At 48.5% G+C, this 25,811-nt stretch overlaps 2 protein-coding genes and 1 pseudogene across 6 annotated transcripts in view; 2 read left to right on the top strand and 1 right to left on the bottom strand.

Annotated features, from left to right (window-relative positions):
• Cenpo (centromere protein O) overlaps positions 1-24,715 on the top strand; it is a 55,947-nt gene extending 31,232 nt beyond the window's left edge. For 2 of the 3 annotated variants that reach the window (XR_005727560.2, XR_013429180.1), the window contains one exon: positions 12,370-24,715. The gene's annotated coding sequence lies outside the window, so the exon portion shown is untranslated. The remainder of the gene's footprint in view (positions 1-12,369) is intronic. The other variant, XR_013429181.1, reaches the window with a different exon arrangement.
• Positions 1-25,811, bottom strand: part of Adcy3 (adenylate cyclase 3) — an 83,298-nt gene that overhangs the window by 13,255 nt on the left and 44,232 nt on the right. For all 3 annotated transcript variants that reach the window (XM_078029568.1, XM_013357374.3, XM_021724638.3), the window contains exons 4-9: positions 6,402-6,532; positions 5,734-5,845; positions 5,469-5,596; positions 4,176-4,334; positions 3,168-3,345; positions 1,632-1,757 (exon numbers count right to left, since the gene is read on the bottom strand). In XM_078029568.1, the coding sequence (XP_077885694.1) occupies positions 1,632-1,757; positions 3,168-3,345; positions 4,176-4,334; positions 5,469-5,596; positions 5,734-5,845; positions 6,402-6,532 (834 nt within the window). The remainder of the gene's footprint in view (positions 1-1,631; positions 1,758-3,167; positions 3,346-4,175; positions 4,335-5,468; positions 5,597-5,733; positions 5,846-6,401; positions 6,533-25,811) is intronic.
• LOC106144781 (large ribosomal subunit protein uL23 pseudogene) lies at positions 10,730-12,363 on the top strand (annotated as a pseudogene).

Raw genomic sequence — 25,811 nt, 5'->3', positions numbered from 1 at the left:
AAAGAGGTCATGCTCCTGAGGACTAGACCCATTATCTCTAAAAAACATTTTCACAGGACGTCTTCCTGATGCTCCCATGTTGCTTCATCCTGCTTGGACCCAAAGCTGAACCAATCCTGTCTGGTCTTTCTAGACCCCTAGTCTGCTGATGGCAGTGTTTTGGGAAGCAGCCCCTTGACACCTGATTAGGAGGTTAGAATTCAAGGCAGTACTGAAGAGTGCAGTTCTGTCACATCCTCCTGCTGGAAGAGGGGTCACGTGAAGCCCTACATGTTGACATCTTTGAGGGCACAAGTGACCTCCAACCCTAGGGCTTAAGGGAATGGCAAAAGCTCACATCTGGCCCATTTTGCAAAGGAGTATGAATAGGGTATGATGGGAGGGTAGAGAATGTCCTTGTTGCTAGTGGGCTGAAAAGGGGAAGGTGGGCAGTGCTGGGGCTTCTGCCACCTTAGTCCTAGTCACAAAGGAAAGGTATCAACTCTAAAAATACAACTCCAACTATGACTACACAGCTGTCAGTCCAAATAACAAGAGTGTTGGAGCTGTCACAGCAGGTCCAGGAGTGCACCAGGGAGCCAGAGCCAGGACTCCCTAGTCTTCAGCTCAACTGTGCTGAGTTTGACCCTACCCCAGATAATCCCTGCTTCCCCAGTTCCTTTTTTTTTTCCCCTCTGGCTGGGCTCTTTAGGCACCAAGAGCCTACGTTCAGGAAGCATACCCTGGAGCATAGTGACAAAAGCTAATGATTAGGACATGAAGAGTCACAGGCTGCTAAAGCCATCTCTATGTACATGTTATTGAGTTATATCAAATCTGTAAGTCCACTTTTCATCAAGAAAATCACCAATCGGGAAAAGCTGCGGAATACTGATTGCTCAAGGAAAAGCCAGTTACATTAAGCTTTGTCTACCACCTTCTCTGATGTCAGACACAAAGGCCTTGGGAGCAACTCTCCTCTTGTTGCGCAGAGAGACCAGCCAAGCAAGGCAGAGAGCTCCATCTCAAGTTCACCTTTGTCAGTGTATCCACTCAGCTGGCTCCTTAGTGCTAAGGATGCTCTTTGGTTTTCTGCAGTGCTGGAGATGGAAACCAGGACCTCAAGTATGCTCAGCAGGTACTGTACCATGGAGCCACATCTCCAGCCCCTAAGAGCTTCTTGGCAGTGGGGGCAGTTCTGGATCATCTCCCAAGACATGCCCATTCTCTGGGTCAGCATATTAGTCGTTAATTGTGTGGGCTTTGGAAATGTCCATCTGTGCATGGAACTTGTGGGTCTGACCTAGCCAGAGGGGTAAGTCTAGCTTAGAAGTCTCACTCTCAATAAAACAGTCTCAGATCCTATAGAATTTTCCATGGATGTCCTCACTGATCTCAAACCTGTAGGATTCTGGGCCATGTGACTACAGGAGGCCTCACAGGCACATGCCTCTTGGAACTTACCCATCGTGACTTCATGTAACTGATGAAGAGACAGTTATACTGTCTAAATGTGGTCACTGCTAAAAAGGAGCAGCATCCAGGCTAGTGACAAAGCCTCCCACTTCCAGTATGTGCCTCCTTCCTACTGCAGCAAACCTACCTCTTCCCACAAGTTGGCCCTTGGTGAGTCCTCTTTGCTCTGGGCCTACCTGGGCCTCCTGCTCCTCAGCCTCCTCCGATGTGGAGCCACTGGCCTGGGCACTCCCATTGGGTTCCTTTGTCTCAATAAGGACAGGGGAGCTGGGCTTTGAGGTTGGAGCTCCATTTGGTAGGGCCTGCAGTAGAAAGAAGCATCCATCAGGTCTCCAGATACTGTCTGCTGCACATTCCAGTCTGTAGGCAGTCTACTATTATTCTAGAATCTTCCCACTAGAGTTGTCGAAGCCTCACTGACCTAGAAATTCCACCATTCAGTTTCTCCTCTAGAATATTAATTTTAAAATGCTGTCATTTTTAATATCAATTTTTATCAAAAGTTTTCTAAACAGAAGACCCAATTGGTCTAATTCCTTCTTCAAAACAGTAACTCAGTGACAGTGACTGGGATCTGTTTTCGTGGAGGGCCCTGCAACTGCTTCTTGGTCTGAAAAACCTCCAGAAACCAGTGAATTTTTCCTTGACAGAGTGAGTGAAACACTGTACTGCAGGGGAAACGGGAAATGCAGTCTTGTGGCTAACTAGTTCATTCATTCAACCAGTAAGTATTTGTGGAGTACAGACAAAATGGCCTAAACTGGTGGACCAGATATTCTCATGAAGAAGGGAAGACAGTGGCAAAATAGATAAGGAAAAGATGCAGTTCATAGAAAGATGGCTGAGTGAGTAGGACGGTGGGCGTAGAGGTTGTTGGGAGTCCTTTAGTAAAGAGGTAGTGTCACTGTGAAGATGGCATTTCAGTAATAAATGAAAGAGTGAGTCAAAAGGGAATTCCCAGTGCAAAGGCTCCAGAGTAGGCTGTGTCCTGAGGATGAGTGGCAGCCAGGGGGCCAGGGCTGTTGGAGCAGGTGAGCAGAAAGGGACCATGGGAGCCACCGTGGAGAGAACCAGACAGAGGCAGGACCACAGATGGCTCTGTTGTTTCTGTACTTTTCCTCTCCCCACCCTTCTTTGTACAAGGTTTGAGCCCAGGAGCAATTTACCACTGAACTACATTCCCAGGCCTTTTTATTTTTTGAGATGGGATCTAAGATGCAGAGGCTGGTCTCAAACTTTTGATCCTCCTGCCTCAACCTTCCATGTCACCGGGTTTACAGATGTGTGCCACTTCAGGGCCTGTTCCTTCTTCATTTCCCACTCAGGAAACCTGCCCTGGCTTTAGTTTCCTCCTCCTCATGGCTGCCCCACTTCATTCTGCATATTCTCCTTGGCATTCAGCTACTTACACAATTACAGCAGCCTCCCTTTTGGATTTGTCTCGGGATATACTGCAATCATCTTAATTCCAACTTGCCATGAAAGACACTGTCTCCCCTACAATCACCTTGCCTCTGAAAGACACTACCACTGGACTCCTGCACCACAGGATGCAGAGTAATTCTTTACATCAGCCTGCCTCTTGCCTCTCATAGTCAGCTATCTTCAAGTCCCACCAACCTCTCTTTTACAACTATTCTTTAAAAAAAATAAGATCGTTTTAGTTCCTTCCTCTCCAAATCTCTGCTCCAGAGGTGTGGTAGGGAACTTACCGAGCCGTTGAGGCCATTTTGGGTGGCTGTTTTCTTCACCTCTGGCCTGGAGGCAATGATGAGGTAGGTTTCGATGCCCTTCTCATCTAGGTAATCACAACGGCTGCCCCCATCACCTGGCTCCACATCGAACTCTCCTTTCAGGCAGTCCATGGTGCTTTGAGAGATGTGCACACGCCTGGATTGCAGAGGGGAGCCTTGAGCATGTGTCAGAGACAGCCTTTGCCCGTACTAGGGATGGTCAGTGCATCACAGGCACTGGCTGCTGCTCTGGCCTGTATCCCCGGGTATGTAGGGCAGAGGCCAAGTGGGGACAGTCTTGTGGCTAACTAGCTGTGTAGACAGTGTGGCATCCACTTCCCTGAGCCCCAGCATTGGGTCTTTAAAACAAGAACACAGTTTTTCCTCGTGGACTATTGAGAGCACCAAATGAGATAAGGAATGTAATAAGCTCTGAACTCTAATAACATCATAAGCTGATTATTCCCTATCTTGCATGATTCTCAGTTGCAAGCCTGATGCCAATGGGTGGTAAAACCCACTCTGAGTCACCAGAGGACAGAAATTGAACTGTCTCTGAGGAAGCTCCCTGGCCTGGTGGGAAGGCTGAGCTTGGCCTGTCCACACTAAGGGCAGGGCCTGCCGGGATATTTGGTTCTGGTCCTGTAGAAGAGCTCAAGAGAGCCATTCGAGAGGCTGTAAGCCATAAAGTATGGCCTCCAGGCCTGCTGCCTGATTATTACTAGTCAGGACACCTTTCAGGAGTCCCGAACTGTAACATCAGTAAGTACAGGACAGACTGCTGCAGAGGCACCAAAGAGGCAGGCTCCCAGAGGAAGGTCTCAGAGTGGCCTTAGCCAGGCATAAGTAGGAGGGAAGGAACACTGCTACTGGGTGGAAAGGGGGCCCTCAAGGCCTCTTGTCCCTCATTAGGGCCACTGCCTTGAGGGTGGATGAGATGTTCCCTTCATAGATCCTCACACCTGCCCACACTGAAGGCGTACTCACCCAGGAATGCCACCAGCCTCCATCTTGTTGGCCACAGTGACATCGGTGGACCACACATCGTACTGCCAGCGCTTCTGTCCCAGGACACCGCCCAGCACAGTGCCTGTGTGCACCCCTACACGCATGTCCACCCCAGTCTTGGTCTTCTCCCGCACATACCTGCCAGGCACACAGAGGTATTAGGGTTCAGCTCTGTGTGAGGCAGCCTCATTCTCCCTGCAAGAGAATTCTGCATGAGCTGCCCTCCCCTCCAGGCTGAGGGGCCTAGCAAATGCCCTGAGGCTTCCTGCTTCAGCTGAGCAGCTGCAACTGGGGACAAGGCAGGGCAGGACATAGCAGTAGATCCAACAATCACAGGTCAGTGAGACTTAAGGCAAGGTGTCTGGGGACATAGTACTCTCTTCCCCTGAGGGACCTCTAATTTCTCTCTTCAAATTGTTCACTTATTCATTCATAAAGTTACTGTTCCATCGAGAATCTAGAATGTGCCCAGCATCCTCTACGCTACAGACACAGGTGAAAAACCTCTGTGAAGAGTAACTTGCTTAACAACTCCAGAAAAAGACTAATACAAATTTCAACAATCGGACTGCTGGGGGAGTAGAGGTTAAAGTTTCTAATCCTGAACTACTGTCACCCCAGGGGGGACTGCCTTTGTGTCTTTCCAAGCTAAAGGAAGAGGGGCTTAACCTGAGAGACTAAGAATGCAGAGCTGCTCCTAGAGGCCACAGGGAAGAGCAAATGACATCTGGGCTCCATTAGAGAGGAGAAGCCTCCTAAGAGCTTCTTTTTCCACCCTCTCCTGGGCCACCAGAGAAACCAGTTTCATGTGGAGCAGCACAAGGGGAAGCCTGCTCCCCAGCTCTTGTGGGGCGCTGGAGCAAAGGGCAGGTTCCAATGCCACCCTACCGCCATCTATGGCATGCGACCCAGCATTCGCTTCATGTCAACATGGGAAGGGCTGTCCCTGAACTGCATCTGTCTTAGAGGGTCGTGGTGAGAAAACAGAAAAAGGGGAGAACTCCTGGGGAGGCGGGTCCTCAGGAAAACATGGAGCAGTGTGATGGTTTTCACAAAGCAACTTTTGATAGAATGAGGTAGCCAAAGGCCGAGGCATGGCCAGAGGCTGTGGAGAAGCCATGTCCTGACTTGCCAAGGTTGAGGACTCAACCTTATTCCACACCTCAGGCAGATTCCTGGCATCTGGTCAGACCAGTGAAAGGCCTACTTCTCCCCAGCCAGGGCCAAGAAGCCTGCCCTGGGAGCCCCTCGCTGCCAAAGGCACCCACTCACGAGATGGCCTCCACCATGGCAAGCCCCATGAGGATGGAGCAGACAGCATGGTCCTCCCGGTAGTCAGGCAGTCCACAGATGCAGTAGTAACAGTCACCCAGGATCTTGATTCGCAGCTGGTGGTATTTCTGAAAGGGCAGGGCATGTGTGTGCTCCCAGTCCCTCCTGGACATGGAGCAGCGGCAAAGCAGGCAAAAGGAAGGACCAGTGGGGGAATTACTGAGCCAGGGAATGACCAAGGACAGCTGATGCAGTGGGTACTTACAGCTGCCAGCTTGTCAAAGCGGGCAAAGAGCTCATTGAGCAGCTTCACAAGCTCCTGGGCACTGCAGGCAGACGACAGCTGGGTGAAGCCCACGATGTCTGCAAAGAGGATGCTGCAGGAGAGGGGACCGCAGGCAATGAGGCTCCAGACCCCGACCTGACTCTACTGCCAGCTCCTGCCAACTCACAGGACAGCCAGGCTAACAGTGGAAGAAGGTCTTGCTCATCCCCCAGCGAGACTTTGGTGTTTCCAGGCAAATTCAGGGCTCCGACATTACAACTTATCCTTGCTGAAGTCTCCTCTGCATGCTTCCCTCTCCAGTTGTACCTGGGGACCACCCTCCAACCGGTCAAACCTTACCCCTGGCTGAACACATCCTTTTTTTTAGAGCTGCCCTTGGATGACAGACAACCTTTTAGGAACCCTTTCCTTCTCCTGAGTGACATTCATACAATGATGGAATAGAACAGGCTGCATAAAGCACGTTTTAACTGATATCTGCCAGTACATCTCTTCCACAGGACTGTGGAGTTCAGTGGAGCTGAGGTGCACACAGTGGGATGGCCCTGCCTCTAGTCCCCAGGAAAACCAAACCCACGGTGCTCAGCAAATCCCAGGAGCCATGTTCCTTTGGCCCTTCTGCTGGGGATGGGTCTCAGCCATCGCACCTGACGTTCTCATGCCGGTACATGTACATGGTGTTAAACTGCTGCTGGTCCTTCTGGCTCTCGTCTTTCTTCATGTCCTTCAACATCTCATCAGCTACGTGCTTGGGCAGGATGGAGAGCATAAGGTTTTCCTGGGAGGAGGACGGGGTTGGAGGGGAAGTTCAGACTCTTCTGGAAAGAAACCCCCAATCCTGGTGAGAGATGTTAGCCAGGAACAAAGACCTCCCACAGAGGCCCCACAGACCCACACTGGGAAGGTGGGGAGAACAGGCAGCTTGCCCAGGAAGGCCCCTTCCCAGCACTGACACAGGTTAGAAATGCCACAAAGAAACCCCAGCTCAGCATCATTCTCTTTCTACAAGTGCAGTCATTCCTGTGTCAGCCACTGCACTTAGGGAGTCCTAAGTCCCCTTCCTGTCATTCACCATGTTTCGCAGAGCAATCAGGAAATTCAGATTCAACTTGATCTAAGATTGACAACATACATGGTGCCAGCGATACAACAGGCAGCAAGAGTTCTACCTCAGAGAGCTTAGGGTCTCACAGGGATGCAGATCAGGACATCAGTGCAGTGCGGTATGATACTGTCATGACCAGAGGAGAGCTATGTAACAGAGGAAGACATCAGGGCACCATAGAGGCCTTCTGAGAAGTGAGCATGGCCAAGTCTTGAGGATAAAGTGCTAAGAGCATTCCTGTGAGAGGAAGCTACATACTCAAAGGTATAAATGCGTGACACCAGGTTCAGGCAACTGTAAGCATTTCAGTAAACAGAAACACCTCAAGAGCTAGGTGTAGACCAAGGGTCAGCAAACTGAGGTCTGTGGGCCAAATCTGGCTACTACCTATTTTCATAAAGTTTTATTGGCACCCAGCCTCACTCATTTATTTACATATTGTCTCTGGCTGTTTTCATGCTCCAACAACAGAGCTGAGTAGTTGTGATAGAGACCATATGGCCCACAAAGCCAAAATATTTACTATCTTTCACTTTCCAGAACTCTGTGGCTTGGGCATCTGGGTAGATGGTGCCAGTCTCTGTGATACAGAACTAAGGAGGAGAAACAGATGTGAGGGATAAGTGAGGAGTGTGGCTGAGGATGTGCTGTCTGAGAAGCCACTAGGTCTCAGGAGCGTGGGCTGAGCCATCAATCCTGGAAGCTATGACTGGGTGTGTGGTGAGGGAGCCATGGGTTAGACTGAGAAGGGAAAGTGGACACTGTTGTCAGGAGTCGGAACAGCTACCCCTGCACCCTAGGGAGGACAATGATGATGGCGTCTGGAAGCTGAAGTTTTGCAGGATGAGGACTGTAGGTGGTCAAGGAGCAAGAGAACTGTGGCTAATGTCAAAGAAGTAACTACATCGAGGTGTGTGAGCCAGGCAGCAAAGAAAGGGAGGCCAGCCTGGGGGAAGCTGAGGCTGCCATCAAGGGTCAGAGACCATGAAGTAGAGGGCAAGGAGGCGGTGCCCCTGTAGTGAATCAGCTCCTGGGGACAGATCAGAGTGGAGTCATGTGCTCAGCTGCTTGAAGGTGAGAAGTGAGGCAGGCCAGGCTCAGGGACGGCTACGGGCTCTGTGTCCACAGTGTAGTTCCCTAGGTCCAGGCTAGTCAGAAAACCAAGAACTGAAGTGCTTAGTTTTACTCTTCTTCCATTTCCTCTACCACTGTTAAAAACCCCATGAATGGCATCCTACAAGTCAGAAAGGAAGGCCAAAATACCCCCATTGCACCTCAACTGGCACCCTGACTGGCACCCCCTGAGCCTGGGAAGCAGCAGCAGTGCCTCCCAGAACTACACTGCCCAAGCAGTGCAAGCGTGCACCCCAATCCTCTGCCAGTGGGGTCAGGGCAGAGGAGATCTGATGCACAGGGATGGTTGGGACCCTCTTGGGAGACCTGAGATCCTCTCCTGGGACCTAACAAAGCAGGCACCAGGGAGAAGGCTCTTGGTGTGAGAAAAGGATGAACCTCTGGGAAAAAAAAAGAAAAGCCAGAGCCCGGGCCCTGCCAGCTTGTGAGGGCAGCCAGGGACAAGAGTTCAGCAGCAAGTGCTGGGGCTGGGTTTCTGGGCTCAGTTGTCTGGGGTTCCCAGCCCACAGGAAGCATGCTGCCTGGCACACATGAGGCTCACAAGGGCAGGAACAGGTGAGGCTAGAACATTCCCTGGGCATCGCGGCCAGCCCAGGCCCCAGCCTGCCAACACTCCCTCCGTGACATCGGGCAAGTCACCATACTCTCCCGTGCCTTGTTCCTCAGTGGTAAAACGGGACTAGATAACTGATTACTGTAAAGTGTGACTCTCAGGAAGTGCTCAGCCTTTCTTATGTCACTTTGATAAAAGTGTGAATGAGGATGTCAAGATGGCAGATGTCTCACAAAAGAGGAGGCATGGTCTTCCTCTGGGCATCCAGGTGGGCCACAGATGTTCTAGTCCCAGTGGGGTATCCCAGGGTCAGCAAAAACCCCTGGTCACTCAGCCAGGCTTCATGAGCTGTCTAGTGCAGAAGCGATGGTTAAGGGGACACAAAAGAAAGATCCTGTCTTCCATTCAAGTCTTCATCCTCCCACTTCTTCCTCCTCCACCCCAAATCCCCACATGCTCACACAGGGGGGCTGCTAAAGTATGAAAGGCACAGAGGCACGAGGAGTGGGTGGCCCACCCAGGTTCACCAGGGAGGGTTGTGGAACACAGGTCTGGGAAGGCTCTCCTGTCCTCCCAGCCACCTGTACATACCCCAGAAGCCAGGGCTCACATGGTCAGGCCTTTCTGCCTTCTATTTCAGAGCCCTGTCCCTCCAGTAAAGCCCCTTTGGACTCCCTATAGAACCTTAGGGATACCAGAGTCCAATCTGGTCCTGTGAGGAGCTACATGTCCCTGACCACAGTCCTGATTTGCCTCTAAACACTGCCAGGCCTCCTCAGGGATAGCCCACACATGCCTCCTCCTGCTTGGTGCTGGATTCCAGGACTGTCAACGAATCGAGAGTAAAGGCAGGAACACAAAATCAGGGCAGCCCTAGAGCCCAAAACATAAGTGCCTCGGAAAGTTCACACAAGTGACAGGCTGTGAGCTTCTCTCTGGGGTGGGATGGTGGGAACTTTTAACTTTTTGCATGATATATTTCCGTAACAATTTTCAAGAGCAAATATGAGCTCTGAAGGTTAAGAGGTTATATCAACCTTAAAGGCATAAGAAAGAAGCTGAGATTGTAACTTAAGGCCACCAATTTACCTCTGTGGTTTATGGAAACCTCACAGTCAGCCTCACAAGGTTAAGTACAGTCCACCTTAAGTCATTCTGATAACAAGATGGGTTTTAATAAGAAGTAGGTATACCCAGGAGACAGGGCACATGGAAATAGACGAAAAAATGGATGAAGCAGGTGGCTATGGGTGTAGGGGCAGGAAATGACATCAGGTAGGTGGAGATTAGAGGGAGGGAAGAGGCCAAGTAGGCAGCAAGGAGCTGGGACTCTTATTTTCTAAGGTGCTAGGGATAGAACCCAGGGCCTATACATACTGGGCAAGCACTCTACCACTGAGCCACACCCCATCCCCAGCCTCTAATCAGGCCTCCCTGGCACCAAGCCTATTGGTCCTCCCCTTCAATCTACCTTCTACCTGGCATCTGAACTTCCTCAACGCCCCTGTACACAGCTCCCTCCCTGGCTCCCCCTGCTGTTGCTCCATGCACCCTCAGCCTGGCCACCTGCCTCCCACCACCCACTGCTTTCCCCAGGGCCCTCAGTGTAGACAAGGGGGAATGCTTGCTTTACTCTGCACCCCTCCCTGTCCAGCTCTGCTTCTGACATTACTCTGTTTTGTTTTGTTGGTGCTGAGGATTGAACCCACGGCTACTTTACCACTGAGCTACATCCCTAGTTCTTTTTATTCTGAGACAGGGTCTCGCTAAGTTGCCTGAGCTGGCCTCAAACTTGTGATCTTCCTGCCTCAGCCTCACTGGGGGATTACAGGTGTGTGCCACCACACCTCACTCTGACATTACTCTCTCTGGAACACCCCTCCCTATCCACACCTTTCAACACCCCCTCATGTGCCACCTCTCCAGAAAGCCCCTGGCCCCTACCCTGTTCCTTCCTTCTCATTTAAACCCACTTTGTTGGTGTCTTTCTACTGGCACTAGACCTTGCTGGCCCTTATATTTCAGAGCATTTAAACACTTTCTTAATCTTAGCCTTCTGAAGGATGTGTGATATTAACTGTGGATCTTCTAGAAAAACAGTCTTACACAGGTAAAGGATCCCTAAGATAACAGTGCTTACCTAAAATGATCAACCATTCTTAGGGCAGCAATGTTAATTCCTGGGGAAGGAAGGAGGCAGGGATCTAAGGACTTTCTGGTGGGTCCCACAGAGGGGTGCAGTGGGAAGGGAAGAGGGTCACCCAGAGTGGCTAGGATTGCTCTGGGGCCTACAGCTGATGAATGTGACTTGGTCTCCCCAGAACCCAGGCAGAGCCTACTTTCCCTAAAATAGTAGTTAAATGCTATATGTTTCAGGAATCACAAGAATGTTCTAAGCCTTTGACCCCATTAATGGCTCTTCTGGGAATTTATCCAGTGGAAATAACCAAAAAGAAGTAAAACTGTATATGTGCAAGAAGGTCTGCACTGCAGCATGACAACACTCATGGGAAAAACTAAGTAGCCCAAGTGTTCAGTAAACGGCTAATCAAATGGTGACATGCCCTCTGGATGGAAGATTATACAGCATTAAAAATTATCATCATGGTGGGGCGGGGGTTGTGGCTCAGTGGTAGAGCACTTGCTTTGCATGCATGGGGCACTGGGTTCAATCCTTAGCACCACATAAATTAATAAAGATATTGTGTCCATCTACAACTAAAAAATTAAAAAAAAATAAAAATGATCATCATGGTCCTTTTCACCAAGATGGTACCAAAAGCAATGAAGGAATCTCCTGCCCTTCCCAAAGCTGAAGCCAAGGCAAAGGCTTTGAAAGCCAGGAAGGCAATGCTGAAAGGCAATCATGGCCACAAGATGGCCTGCCTGGACCTATCCTCCAGTGCCAAGACTCCATGGCTCCAGAGGCAACCTGAACACCCTCAGAAGAGCACCCCCAGGAGAAGCTTGAGCACCATGCTGTCATCAAGTGCCCCCTGACCACTGAGTCTGCCATGAACAAGACAGTTATTGTGGTGGTCAAGGTCAAGAAGCACCAAATCAAACAGGCTGTGAAGAAGCTCTGTGACGTGGGTGTGGCCAAGGTCTGATGGAGAGAAGAAGGTTTGTTCACCTGGCTCCTGATTATTAGGTTTTGGGTGTTGCCAACAAAATTGGTATAATCTAAACTGAAAAATTGGTATAATCTAAATATAAAAAAAATCACAATGAAAACCATTGTAACAAGAAAATGATGAGAGAGAAGGGCAAGACACAAGACTATTCTGTGAAGATAGAGATAGGCTATATGTATGCATATAAAAGCAGAAAGATACAAAAGGGAAAAGAATAATTTAACTTGGGGGTAGAATTACAAAGGAAGAAACTTTTCAGCATTGCTGTATGGTGGTGGTGGTTGTTCTTTTTTAAAATAATTTTTTAAGTGGAAATAAATACAAGACTTCCTGTTGCCTCTAGCTGTGATCCTAACGCTGACCTCAGTTTCTCTGTAACTGCCAGTTTTCCTAGTGAGATCTTCAGGGTCCTTGTGTTAGCTCCAGTCTTCCAAGAGAAAGGAGACCTATGGCCAGTCGGGAAGCAAGGGCGCCCACAGCCACAGGGGAAGGGGAAGCAACAGCCTCTTAAGGAGCCAAATGACAGAACTATCACCCTGGGCTGGCTTCTTTCTGTAGTTCTCATGAAATAGCAACTCCAGGCAAATGGACACGACTGACCAGTAATCAAAACTGTCCCTTTTCTTTGCTAAAATCTTTGCATCTGCCTTATACTTTGATACATGTGCAATACTGCCTCTATTTTGCAGGTGACCAAACAGGCAGAGGAGATGTTTGTTCTAGGTTCCAATGTTAGTGGCAGACCCATGACTCAAATTCAGGGCTCTCTGAATCCTGGAATAGGTGAGTTGTTTTTTTTTGTTTTTTGTTTTTTGTTTTTTTTTTTTGTTGTTGTTGTTGTTTTGTGTGTGTGTGTGTGTGTGTGTGTGTGTGTGTGTGTGTGTGAGAGAGAGAGAGAGAGAGAGAGAGAGAGTGTGTGTGTGTGTGTGTGTGTGTATACATGCTTTTCACACCACTGGATAATGTTTTGTGGTGGATGTGAAGATCCAGGAAGTATGCAACCCTTATCTAGTAAGGATTGACAATGGTATTTGAGAAAACCTTGTCAGGCTTTTCTGGGGCTGAAGCCACTAGAAAGTTCTCTTGGCCCACAGTCCTTGAAAGATCTTTCAGCCGCTTGGAGGGAGGGTCCGCCCTGTTGAAGAGAACCACTGATAGCAGACCAACTCTGTACTAGGGCTGCCAGAGTTCTCTGTGTGGCCACCCTGAGCAGAGGTGAGGAAGACACAGGTGCTACTCCAATGGATTCTACAGCCTAAGAGGAATGACAGTCATGGGTCCTTTGTCAGCCGTCCTCCCTTACCTCTGTTGTCAACCCTCCTCTCAGACTGAGGCAAGGACAGGCCACTCAAAGCAGATACCTGTACTAACAACAGCCTCTGCAAGTAACCCATACTACCTAACAAGCACGGCCTGAGGCACTGACCCTCTCCCCACTTCCAAAGCAACTAGAGTCCTCTGCAATGGCCCACACCTGTACTCCCGACTCAGGAGATGCAGGCAGGAAGATATAAAGTTCCAGGCTAGCCTGGGCAATTTAGTGAGTTGTTCTCTCAAAATCTAAAAATTTTGGGATGTAGCTGGAATGTGCCTGGATTTACTCCCCAGCACTGGGGGTAAAAAACAAAACTGAATTTAAAACTTTAATCTTATCTCTTTAAAATTCCCAGTAATTTAAATTCTAAAGATGAGACTTCATTGAATATCATTACTCTTTTTTTTTTCTACACAATATCTTTATTTTCTTTTTATGTGGTACTGAGGATCAAACCCGGTGCCTCACACATAGTAGGTGAGCGCTCTACCTCTGAGCCACAACCTCAGCCCCTGAATATCATTATTCTTATATGTTAACTTTCAATGAACTTTTACATATTGATATATGTTGAACATACATTCAATGAATATATCAACTGAATAATCATATATATAATATATAACTGAATAATGATATTTGTCATCAGGTGAATTTTTATGACCAACTTCAGGTTCTCTCATCTTGTCTCTCCTTTATGAAAATGACTTGTGTGCACGAAGGGGTCGCATTTCCCAGAACAGTGCTTTGTAGGTTTGCGGTGCCCTTTAGAGTTTCAGCACATGGTGGCTTCACTCTTAGACTATAACTTTTGGAGGGCAGTAGAAGTTTTCCAGAGAACTGGACAGTAGAAAAATGGTATTCCCTTAACATGAAGCTAATTTTATCTAACGGTGTAGACCAGGAGAGGTGTGTCAGCTGGAGGCCTAGGAGATGGAGGTGATTAACTGATGAAATCAACTCCAAAGGCAGCTTTACTGAAGAGACACAGCATCTCAGAAATTTTAAAAAACTTGTCAGAGAAGAGGTGTAGCCTCCTGATCCAAGGCACAGTCAAGTTCACTGACCTGGGGTTAGGCTGCTAAGGCCCCTGTCAAGTGTTGGGAAAGCACTTCACCCCTCTGAATTTGGTTGCTCATCTGTACAACGGGTGACCTCTTAGGCCTCTTTCTTTGTTCAAAGTGTAAAATGTTCTAGAAGGAAAACTTCTCAGAAGAAACAGGATGAATTTATAAAATGTGAGACTGGCATGTCACTAGGTTAATAAAGATTTTCTCCAAAGTGATCTGGTAAATACAAAATGGCATTCAAAAGGACTCTAGTTGAGTCCCCAAAGCCAACTGCAAGAGACTAGAATAAGGGAGGCAAGGTATATCAATATTGGAGAGGAAAATTCTATCATATGAGATGCCATTAGATTTAAAATGAATTCACAGCATAAAACAGTTACCTAAACTAGCCCCTTGGTCCTGAGCTGGGTAGACTGAAAGTAAGGGTCCTGGACTTACACCAAAGGCTAGGTCTGCAGGCCCAGGTACTTGCTATTCCATTAATAGGATGAGCACCGCTGATCCATAACGGGGAGGGAGGAAGCATGGGAAAAATGGAGGAATTTGATTGGGCAAAGGGGAGGGAGGGCAGGGACAGAAGCATGGAGTCAGGAAAGATGGTGGAATGAAATGGACATCAGTACCCTAGGTACACGTATGACTACACATACAGTGTGATGCTGCATCGTGTACAACCATAGAAATGTAAAGTTTGCTGCAATTGTATACAACGTATCAAAATGCATTCTGCTGTCATACCTAATTAAAATAATTAATTAGTTTAAAAAAAAGAAGATGAACCTAGGCCTTCACCAAGGAGTGCCATGAGGTGAGGGAGCCTGAGCCTGGGCATGGAAGGGGTACTGAGGGGTGAGGATCCACCTGGAGAAGAGAGGGCTCTGTAGAATAAGGATCACTCAGCTGGCCTTGGCCTCAAGTCTGAGGAAAGCTGTGTGTGCAAAAGGGATGAGGCTAGCCTTGAAGGTCTCACAAGAGAAGGCCAACAAGGAAAGGCTGGTGGGGAACAGACTGCTGCTTTCAGAGGGGGAAGGATTTTCAGTTCTATAGTTCAAAGAACATGCTGGCCTGAGATCTAGCGACCTCTCATCCTTGGACAATGGGTGAGGAGGCGACAGGAGGGAGTTGAGCCTGGGATGGAAGGCTGGTCAGTGGAAGGGATCCAGCAATACTCCAGGAGCTGAGGCCTGAGGTACTGAGAAGGGGCTCTGCACAGAGAAAGGCCTCATAGTCTCTGACTCCTACGATGCCTGATGTTACCCTAAAAATACAGTATGGTTACAAAAGTCAAGGTCCTTCCCCTCTCTGGGGAAAATCAAAGCCTAGAGAGAGAACACACCCTCAAAGTCCCTAGTAGGATTTCTGGGTAGAGAAAAAACACCTGGATCTGGTGTGGGATGAGCACCCATAAGTGATACACAGCCCTGGGACAGAGGGTTGGAGAGTGATCCTGGTCCCCGACAGAAGAGGCCACAGTGCATTTCTTGTAGAAATAGATAAAGCAATCATGAAATTCATATGGAAAAATAAAAGACCCAGAATAGCAAAAGCAATTCTAAGCAGGAAGTGTGAATCTGGAGGTATAGTGATACCAGATTTCAAACTGTACTACAGAGCAATAGTATAAAAACAGCATGGTACTGGTACCAAAACAGGCGGGTGGACCAATGGTACAGAATAGAGGACACAGAAACCAATCCACAAAATTACAACTATCTTATATTCGATAAAGGGGCTAAAAGCATGCAATGGAGGAAGGATAGCATCTTCAACAAATGGTGCTGGGAAAACTGGAAATCCATATGCAACAAAATGAAACTGAATCCCCTTCTCTCGTCATGCACAAAAGTTAACTCAAAATGGATCAAGGAGCTTGATATCAAATCAGAGACTCTGCATCTGATAGAAGAAAAAGTTGGCACCGATCTACATATTGTGGGGTCGGGCTTCAAATTCCTTAATAGGACACCCATAGCAGAAGAGTTAATAACTAGAATCAACACATGGGACTTACTTAAACTAAAAAGTTTTTTCTCAGCAAGAAAAACAATAAGAGAGGTAAACAGGGAGCCTACATCATGGGAACAAATTTTTACTCCTCACACTTCAGATAGAGCCCTAATATCCAGAGTATACAAAGAACTCAAAAAATTAAGCAATAAGAAAACAAATAACCCAATCAACAAATGGGCAAAGGACCTGAACAGACACTTCTCAGAGGAGAATATACAATCAATCAACAAGTACATGAAAAAATGCTCACCATCTCTAGCAGTCAGAGAAATGCAAATCAAAACCACCCTAAGATACCATCTCACTCTAGTAAGATTGGCAGCCATTATGAAGTCAAACAACAACAAGTGCTGGCGAGGATGTGGGGAAAAGGGTACACTTGTACATTGCTGGTGGGACTGCAAATTGGTGCGGCCAATTTGGAAAGCAGTATGGAGATTCCTGGGAAAGCTGGGAATGGAACCACCATTTGACCCAGGTATTGCCCTTCTCGGACTATTCCCTGAAGACCTTAAAAGAGCGTACTATAGGGATATTGCTACACCGATGTTCGTAGCAGCACAATTCACAATAGCTAGACTGTGGAACCAACTCAGATGCCCTTCAATAGATGAATGGATTAAAAAATGTGGCATTTATACACAATGGAGTATTACTCAGCACTAAAAAATGACAAAATCATGGAATTTGCAGGGAAATGGATGGCATTAGAGCAGATTATTGCTAAGTGAAGCTAGCCAATCCCTAAAAAACAAATGCCAAATGTCTTCTTTGATATAAGGAGAGCAACTAAAAACAGAGCAGAGAGGAAAAGCATGAGAAAAAGATTAACATTAAACAGGGACGAGAGGTGGAAGGGAAAGGGAGAGAGAAGGGAAATTGCATGGAAATGGAAGGAGACCCTCATTGTTATACAAAATTACATATAAGAGGATGTGAGGGAAAAGGGAAAAATTCAAGGGAGAGAAATGAATTACAGTAGATGGGGTAGAGAGAGAGGAGGGGAGAGGGGATAGTAGAGGATAGGAAAGGTAGCAGAATACAACAGTCACTAGTATGGCAATATGTAAAAACGTGGATGTGTAACCGATGTGATTCTGCAATCTGTATATGGAGTAAAAATGGGAGTTCGTAACCCACTTGAATCAAATGTATGAAATATGATATGTCAAGAGCTTTGTAATGTTTTGAACAACCAATAAAAATAATTTTTTTAATCAACATTAAAAAAAAAAGAAGAGGCCATAGTGGTCCAGAACAGGATGCTTGGCCTCCTGATCTCCTAGACCTGGATTCCCTCGTCTGAAAACAGGTTTAGTGGGCTGCTCAGGTGGGCTGTGAGCCCCTGCCAGAGTCTATCAGCATAGCCTCTTCGAGGCTGTCAGGAGCAGCCAGTCAAGGCCCTTCGCCTCAGCAGTGACTCATGCCAGGCTTCACTTTGTGCTAGCTCAGGACTAAGATGGAGGAAGGAGGCCAGCATTGCTCCCAGGGGCCCCGAGCTGTTAGAGCTGATGCTCTGATGAGGCACTCAGGAGTTAATTACAGCAAGGCAGCCAGGAGGGATCTGGATAAATGAACTTGGCTGGTGAGAAGTCAGGTATCCACAACATCCTTGTAAGAGGGAGAATGAGTTTAAGTGGAGAAAGAGACCATCAGAGTCCAGGTGGCTGGGTGTCTGCATGTTGATACAGCGCCTGCTTGAGGTGTGTGTGAAGTCTTCTTCTCTGAAGGGTGACTGTGACCAAGCACATGCCCATGTGTATCCTACGTATGTGTCGTGGCTTCTGTACAAACACATGGCACTGTGAACCATTTCAGGATGTGAGCAAAACCACAAATGTTCAGTAAATCTGCCTGTCCCAATTCTGTTCCCAATTTATCCAGATTCTTGGAGCTTTCAGGCCATTTGGAAGGTTAAAGGTCACTGGACCCTGCCAGGTGCCCATCCTGGTCTGCCTACCTGGGCAGAAGGGGCTGTGGGAAACAGGAAATGAAGAGCAGAAAGTACAGGCCTGTAGCTGGAAGAGGTCAGAGCCCAGAGAGCCCACCCCTCCCTGTGGAAAGAACCGAGGACCAGAAATCTGGAAACTCCAGTGCTACAACCAAAAGATGCCTCTGTCCCAAAGATGTAATAACCTTAGTCACTCAAAGAACAGTCACTGGTCATCTAATGCAGTCCCTGAGCTAAGTGCAGGGAAGGTCAAAAATAAACAGTACTCCAAAGAGCACCATGGATAGGCATGGTGGTCCACTCATATGTGGATGAGACTGGTCTCCCAGGGCAGGAGCACTTCACCATCTTCAGTGGTGAGCATGTGCTGGTCATCAGCCTGGACTCCTAAGCAGTCTTCAGAGACAGGGCCACTGTGCAGGCCAAGGTGACTACATTCATAGGAGACAGCACATATGTGGTACCTGGAGCCCTTGCCAAGAGTATCTGGCACAGAACAGATACTCCTTAGAGGTTTGGTAAATTAAGGAGCTGTCAACTAGAAGACATGGCTCAAGGGGCAAACCATAACCCTTTAGATGATGAAAAGAAAACCTTCTCCAATCATGGAAATGCTGTTTCTGTGCTTCAAGATGGTAGCCACTAGCCACATGCAGCTACTAAGTATGTGGAATATGGCTAGTAAAACTAAGGGACTGACTTTTAATTTTAATTAATTTAAACTACATATGGCTAATGGTTACCATTTTGGACAGTGTAGCCTAAACACTGTAGCAACCAAGGAAAACCATGTACCAATTCTGAGAGACAGAGAGCAGCTGCCTAGAGCCATGTGTTGAGCAAGATGCTAAGGTCACATCTGTGAGTAGTAGGAGAGAGTGCCTGTCGTGTCTGCCATGAAGGTACACACTACCTGTTGAACTGCTCCAGAAAAATCAGCTCAGGGTTAACTATGGTCATATATGAAGGACAAAGAAATTAAGTAGACAAGAGTTTCTACCTGTGCTGGGTTGGTGATAGTTTGGCTTCAATCCCTTTGCCACTGGCTAATGAAGGAATAAACCCTGCCAGTGCTCCGACCAGTGCTCCATCCCATCTTCCACTACTCACAAACCCTCAGCTGCCCTTCCAGCCAGGGCCCAGATAAGTTCCTGACTGGCCTTTTGACACCAGTCCCTTCCACACTGGGAACAAAGCATAGTCCCCCAGTGAGGGTTTTGTCCATCAGGTCACTGTTCTCCATTACCCACCCACCTACACACACACCCACTTCTGCCCTCTCACTGAGATGAAGGCTCTTTTCTAAATACCACACATTCACAGTTCACCCTCCCTTTTCTCAAAAAGCCACCACCTGGTTCTTTAAATCCTACTCCAAATACTTCAAAGAGTCTCCAGGGCAGGCCCACCCATCAGACCCACCAATCCCCTCCTTCGTCCACCTTCCTCGCCCTCTAGCCTGCACTCTCTGCCATCAGCTTTATTTTGTGCTCACTGGCTTCTTTTTCGTTTATGTTTAACAGGGTTACAAGGTTGTGGTTTTCCCAGATATGTCCCCAGCCAGATCATCTGGGTTCTTCTGTCACACAATGCTTTTGTCAAGTTGGATGTGTCACACCATATTCTGAACTGGGCAGGCCAGGATACAAGGCGGGCCCTGTTTGATATATATAGTCCCTGCAGAGGCCAGACCCTCTACTTCCTTCTTTGCACCCTTTGGCTGGCTTCTCCTATAACCCTGAGTGGCTCAGTCCCTGCAGAGGCCAGACCCTCTACTTCCTTCTTTGCACCCTTTGGCTGGCTTCTCCTATAACCCTGAGTGGCTCTGGGACAGTGGTTATCACCTGTGATGCCTGGTAGCAAAAGCACTTAACTTATTATCCTCAGGTAGAAGCCAATTTCCACTGAGCTTTCCAGCACACAGAGGCACTGTCCTACGTCCTCACCCTGGTGGGGCCCAAGCACAAGTCTGCAAATGAGGGCACAGAACCTAGAACCTACCAGGCTTGGGGTTAATGCAAGAGGCGATCTACATGCTGAAGAGCCTGGTGCGTGCTCGCCACCTGGATGTCTTAGCAGGCTCTCAATCTCAGCACAGCCAAAACCTGCAGCTCTCACCATATTCCCCATCTCTGTAACCAGCAATTCTTTTTTTTTTTTTTTTTTTAAAGAGAGAGTGAGAGAGGGGAGAGAGAGAGAGAGAGAGAATTTTTAATATTTATTTTTTAGTTTTTTAGTTCTCGGCGGACACAACATCTTTGTTGGTATGTGGTGCTGGGGATCGAACCCGGGCCGCATGCATGCCAGGCGAGCGCGCTACCGCTTGAGCCACATCCCCAGCCCATGTAACCAGCAATTCTGCTTTTGAGTTCCCCCAGACTCAAATCTTTAACCATCATTGACTCCTCACTCTCCTGTCTCCCGTTCCATCCAGCAGTTAAGTCATGGGCTCTGCCTGCAGAAAATATCTAGAATAACCCCACCCCCCATCGCTGCCACCTCCTGCTCTGACCTGAGCTAATGTCCTCTCACTAAAGTTACTGCATGGCTTCTCACTGGCCTCCCTGCTTCCAGTGCTTTCTCTTCTCCACCAGCAGCCACAACTGATCCATTTAAAACCTAAGACCTCCCCACGGAGAGGCCAAGGTCCTTAGGGAGCCCTGTAGGCCTAGCCCACATCACCTCTCTGCCTCACCCGTCTCTCTTCCCCTCACTCCTGCTCCAGCTACAGTGGCCTCTCTGGTGTCTCGCAGACAAACCTCAGGGCCTGCCACTCACTGTCCTTCCCCCTGCACGCTGCTCTCGTCCTCCCTGCCTTCAGTTCTGTGCTCAAATCTCACTGTGGAAAGCCCTCCCAGGCCACCAGATGTTCAACTGCTACCTCCACCTGCAGGCTCCCCTTAAGTGTCGTCCCCCGCCTCTCAGAGTACACTTGTTTATTTCCTGTCTGCCCCCCACACACTGAAGCTGTATCCCCAGGGCCGAGCAGAATGCCTCAAATACTTGTGGCTTGAATGGTCTCTTATAGACTCTTAACCATCCTATTCTGTTCCCATTTCACAGACAAACTGGGCTCAGGGACATAAGTAACTGGCCCAAGTCATGCAAAAAGTGGCCTAGCTAGGAGCCTGTGTGGTCAGACATTACCACTTCCAATGGCAGTCAAAACTGATGCCAGTCAAAACTGATGCCAGGGAAGGGGTCTCTGCAGCTCCTTTCAGGCAGGTGACATGACGGATAACCCACCCACTTTCAACACATGGCACAGCGAGGAAGAGGCAGGGCTTCTGTGGAGGTGAAGCACCCTCCTCCCTCGCCGCACCAATGCCTCCTCTCCTCGCTCTCAGAAGCTCCCCAAGGAGGAAGGTCCCCACCCCCCATCAGCACTGCCAGGTCAACAGCAGACACAGGGGCTGGCAACCCCAGGACAAGAGGTAACTGGCCTCTCTTATTACCAACTCCCCTCTCCCCCACCAACCTCCTGTAAGAACAGGGCTAAGGTCGCAGCTACTGTCTGGACACCTTGTCCTCGCAGCCAAAGGTCTTGAGGGGAACAGTGAAGCCTGAGCAAAGGTCAGAGAGGGGACACAGAAAAGCTAGCAGCAGAAGCTGAGCTGATGCAACAGCAGCGTTCCAGGGCTCACGGGCAGGGCGCCCAGGAGAGAAGCCTGACGCTCACGGCTGACGGGCAGCTCTCCCCTTGACCTGCTCAAGGTCACCCACCGAGGAAAACACAGCTCAAAGCAGCAGCGCATCCTCGTCACAGGTGATCCTGGAGCCAGGTTACAGCAGAGGGGCAGAGTGAGGCAGCTGTCTGTTCCTGCTCACCCCCATGGGAGCGACAGAAGTCCAACCTGTGTCCCCCAAGGCCATGTTCCCCAGGATGCCACAGATGAAGATAGTGGATGGGGCAGTCAGCCCTGGGCTCTCCTTAGAGGTGCCCAGGCTATAGCTTGTCACCCTCTGAAGGGTGGGGACTGAGGGCAGTCCTATGTTCTCTGGAGGACAAGGTACAGAGGAGGCTTACTTAAGAGGGCGTGACCTGCAGGAAGTCCAGGCCTGCCTTGACCACCTTCCTTGCCACCTCCATCTCCCTACACCCTCCTTCAAGTGCATCCTACTGCCTGGGAAGGGATTCTGAGGATGGAATTCAGAGAGCTCTGCAGTTTGTACCTAGTAACAGGAGTGTATTGGGTAGATTTTCTGGATACCTGCTGTTGCCAGGAGGCAGTTGGGGTGCTAAGTAACCCTCAAGGTCCCCAACTAAACCCTGCTATGAGGTCACATGGGAATCGCAACAAACAACTCTAGTTCTTTCCTCTGGGCCTCCAGCTCTACCCCAAGATGCCCACGGAGACGAGGGAAGACTGGAGAGGCCTACAGTCTACCCGAGCAGCCTATTCCACAGGCAAGTTCCCCAGACTGCCCACAGTCTTCAAGATGCAAGGAGAGCCCCCTCAGAGAGTGTCACATCCACAAGGCTTCCAAGAGGGCCAAACTCCTGCCCGACAGAGGAGGCTTGGGCCAGGGGGTTCAATGTGGCAAAGTTGCAGGGTTCCAGACCCTCTTGTCACCCATAAGCTATCTGTCTTGACCTGCCTGAAGAGGCAGAAGGGGACAACTGTGTGCAAAGGGACATGGCTGTCCACCCTCCCATCACAAGCAAGAAGATGGTCATCTCCATAAAGGAGAGAACAAGCTCCCACGGGCAACAAGGAGACCAGAGCCACAGAATCCTGCTCCCTGCTCGTCCCCCACTTCATTTTATGGCAGAGGAAGAGAATGAGGTCCAGAGAGGACAGTGCCCTGCAGAGGTGACACAGCTGCAGCAGCAGGACACATCCTTCCACCACAAAGTGAGACACGAAACCTGAGCACTGAAAGGAGGCCCCTTCTCCAAGGAGGAGAAATACTGCATTCAAAATGGCTGCTGAGGGCTGGGGCTGGGGCTGGGGCTCGGTGGCGGAGTGCTTGCCTAGCATGTGGGAGGCACTGGGTTCGATCCTCAGCACCACATAAAAAACTAAATAAAGGTGTGCTGTCCACCTACAACTATCACAAACTTTTTTTTAAATGGGTGCTGAGAATTTTTAAAAAACAGCTGAACACTGTTAACGTGCGGAAAGCCTGGTGCGTCAGCCTTGGATGGTCTTAAACAGGAGCCGGGTCCAAACCAGCTTCTGTGCACTCCCCTCCGAGGGCTTCCGCAGACCATTCCCCAAGCAGTTCCCCTCTGTTGGCTCCTTCACTCTCACCAAGGGCCTTGATAAGACTGTGAAACAGGATCATGTGACCTCCATGACTGGCCTGCGTTCAGCTCCCAAGGCTCCCAGGACTCGCTGGCTGATGCTCCTGGGACTGATGCTCCTGGGACGTTAAATCAGCCCAGAGCCCAGGCTGCTCAACATCATTCACGTCAGCCCTGATGCCTGGGGAGGGAGCAACCTCTGCCCCACTGGAACAGAGGAGACTGACACGAGGCTTCCTTCAGCCAGTGCCTCCCCCTGGGCTGGAGCCACGCCACAGGAGCTAACAGCACCATAGGACTTCATGGTTTTCAGACTCACTTCTGCCTTCTGCCTTCATGGGATTCCCAGACAACTCCGTGCCAACAGGATTTTTGTTAGTTTGTCTGTACTAGGAAGAACCCAGGGCCATGCTTTTTAATCTCACTTTTTCAGAAGACTAATCTGAAGACAGGGAAACAGAGTACCAATGTCACACAGGGAGAAGGTGAGAAAATCAGGGCTCACTGTCCCCAAAAAAACATTGGCAGAAGCATTAGATGTGAATCCCATGTTCCAGTTTGCCAGTGGGTCCTCCCGCCGACTCTGGTGCAGACTCCAGACTCTGGTGCTGGTCACTGTGAGAAGAGGAGGCTCAGGGATGTGGGAGTGGGTAGTGATTTGGGTCTGGTCTTCAAAGGAAAGACTGCCCCAGGGCATCCAGGGTTCCTGGAGCAGAGAAGTAGCTTCTAGGTAAACAAGGAAATTTTAAGTGCCCAAGTGCACTCTCATTCATTGCCAGGGGGAATATAAATCGTTTAAACCTGTGTGTAAGACATTTGGCAGTATTTATCAACATTAAAAATGCACATGGTGGTCCCTCAAGACGTTAAAGACAGAGCTACCATATGACCCATTAGCTCCGTTCCTGGGTATGTACCCCCAGAGAAGTGAAAGCAGAGACTGTGACAGATACTGTGTACCCATGTTCGTAGCAGAACATTCACAATGGACAAAAGGATAAACAATAAAGAGAAGGCCAACAGATAAACACTCAAACATCCTAATGGATAAACAAACCGCCGTATATACACAGTGGTCTGGAAGAGGAAGTTCTGACACACGCCACAACAGAGATGAGCTGGAGAGACTCTACTCACAGCAAGCCAGGCACGAGAGGACACTGGTGCATGATGCCACTCACAGAAAATACCTAGAACTGGGCACATTCAGAGACAGGCCGAAGAACGGTGGTCACCAGAGTCTGTGAGGATGGGGAATTACTGCTTAACAGGCAGTTTGGGATGATGAAGAAGTTCTGGAAATGGACAGGGTTGACGTCCACACAACACTGTGAATGTACTTAATGCCCCAGAATTGTTCACTTAATAATGGTTAAAATGGCAAATTTTATACTATGTGTGTTTTACCACAATTTTTATAAATGGCTTTGTAAATGCACAAGCCCAGTGATTCACCAGTTCCTTTCCTATGTTCCTATTCCTCCAACGTACTTGAACAAGCATGGCATGGTGTCCCTAGTAAGGACACTACATCGATGTCTGCAGTAGCAAAAGGTTGGAATTAACCTAAATGTCTTCCTAGATGATCTCAGAGAAATGAATTACCTTATATCTATAAAATGGAATGTGACCTAGTCATTAAGAAGGACAAAGTAATATGGACTTAGAATGCTCCCTGAGACAGTAAAGAGATCCAGTGCCAAGAGTGATTGACTACCATTGCGTGTGCATGTACATGTGCGTTCTACATACACACATTTGGAAGTAAATAGAATAGCTGTATAATAAATATATTTACCTCTAATTCAAAAAATAATAATAATAGTGCTTGCCTGGTGGATAGAAGGCTAGGGGAAGTAGGAGGGGATGGTTTACTTTTTCCTGATATACTCTTTTTCCTACCTTTATAATATTTTACCTTGTACATTTTTAATAATTTTAAAATAATATCTTTTGCTTCTTGCTATAACAGAGGAGCTTATATCAGACTGAACACTTCATCCAAGTACAACTACAAAATCTGGATAAAATACAAAAAAAATTAACACCCTAGGTCTTCAACAGCACTAGGAAACAACTGAGAGGACCAAGACTCAAGGGACCAAGATCTCAGAGGGAATAGGAACACATTTAGGTGAACTGGGCATACCTAACCCCCTTCCCTTGAGACCAGACATTGAGAGGCTAAACAGAGAGCAATGGTGAGATCTTCCCATGGGCTGGAAAGTCAGGACTAATGCAAAGAGATTCCCAGGTAGCTAGACTGCAAGATCTGAGATGCCAGAGAAAAGAGAACCACAGAACAGTGAGCCTGGCTTTCTGCACTCTATTCCCTTTGAGCATGTACTTGGGGTAAGAGACCACGAAGCCAAGCAGATAGTGACAGCCACGAGGCTACAGGCACAGGGCAGTTTTAGCAGCTGCATATGCTGGGAGCTGCCCCAGGAGAGGGGCCAGCCTTTTAATAAGATCTCTGAAGGGCTATTTCCTAAGAGTAAGCATAGAACTAATGGTAGTAGGGCAGCTCCCAGACCAGG

This window comes from Ictidomys tridecemlineatus, chromosome 12 (assembly GCF_052094955.1).
Source record: "Ictidomys tridecemlineatus isolate mIctTri1 chromosome 12, mIctTri1.hap1, whole genome shotgun sequence".
In the NCBI taxonomy this organism is placed as follows: domain Eukaryota; kingdom Metazoa; phylum Chordata; class Mammalia; order Rodentia; family Sciuridae; genus Ictidomys; species Ictidomys tridecemlineatus.
Note: the sequence above shows the minus strand (reverse complement) of the source record. Positions and strands in the feature narration are given on the sequence as shown.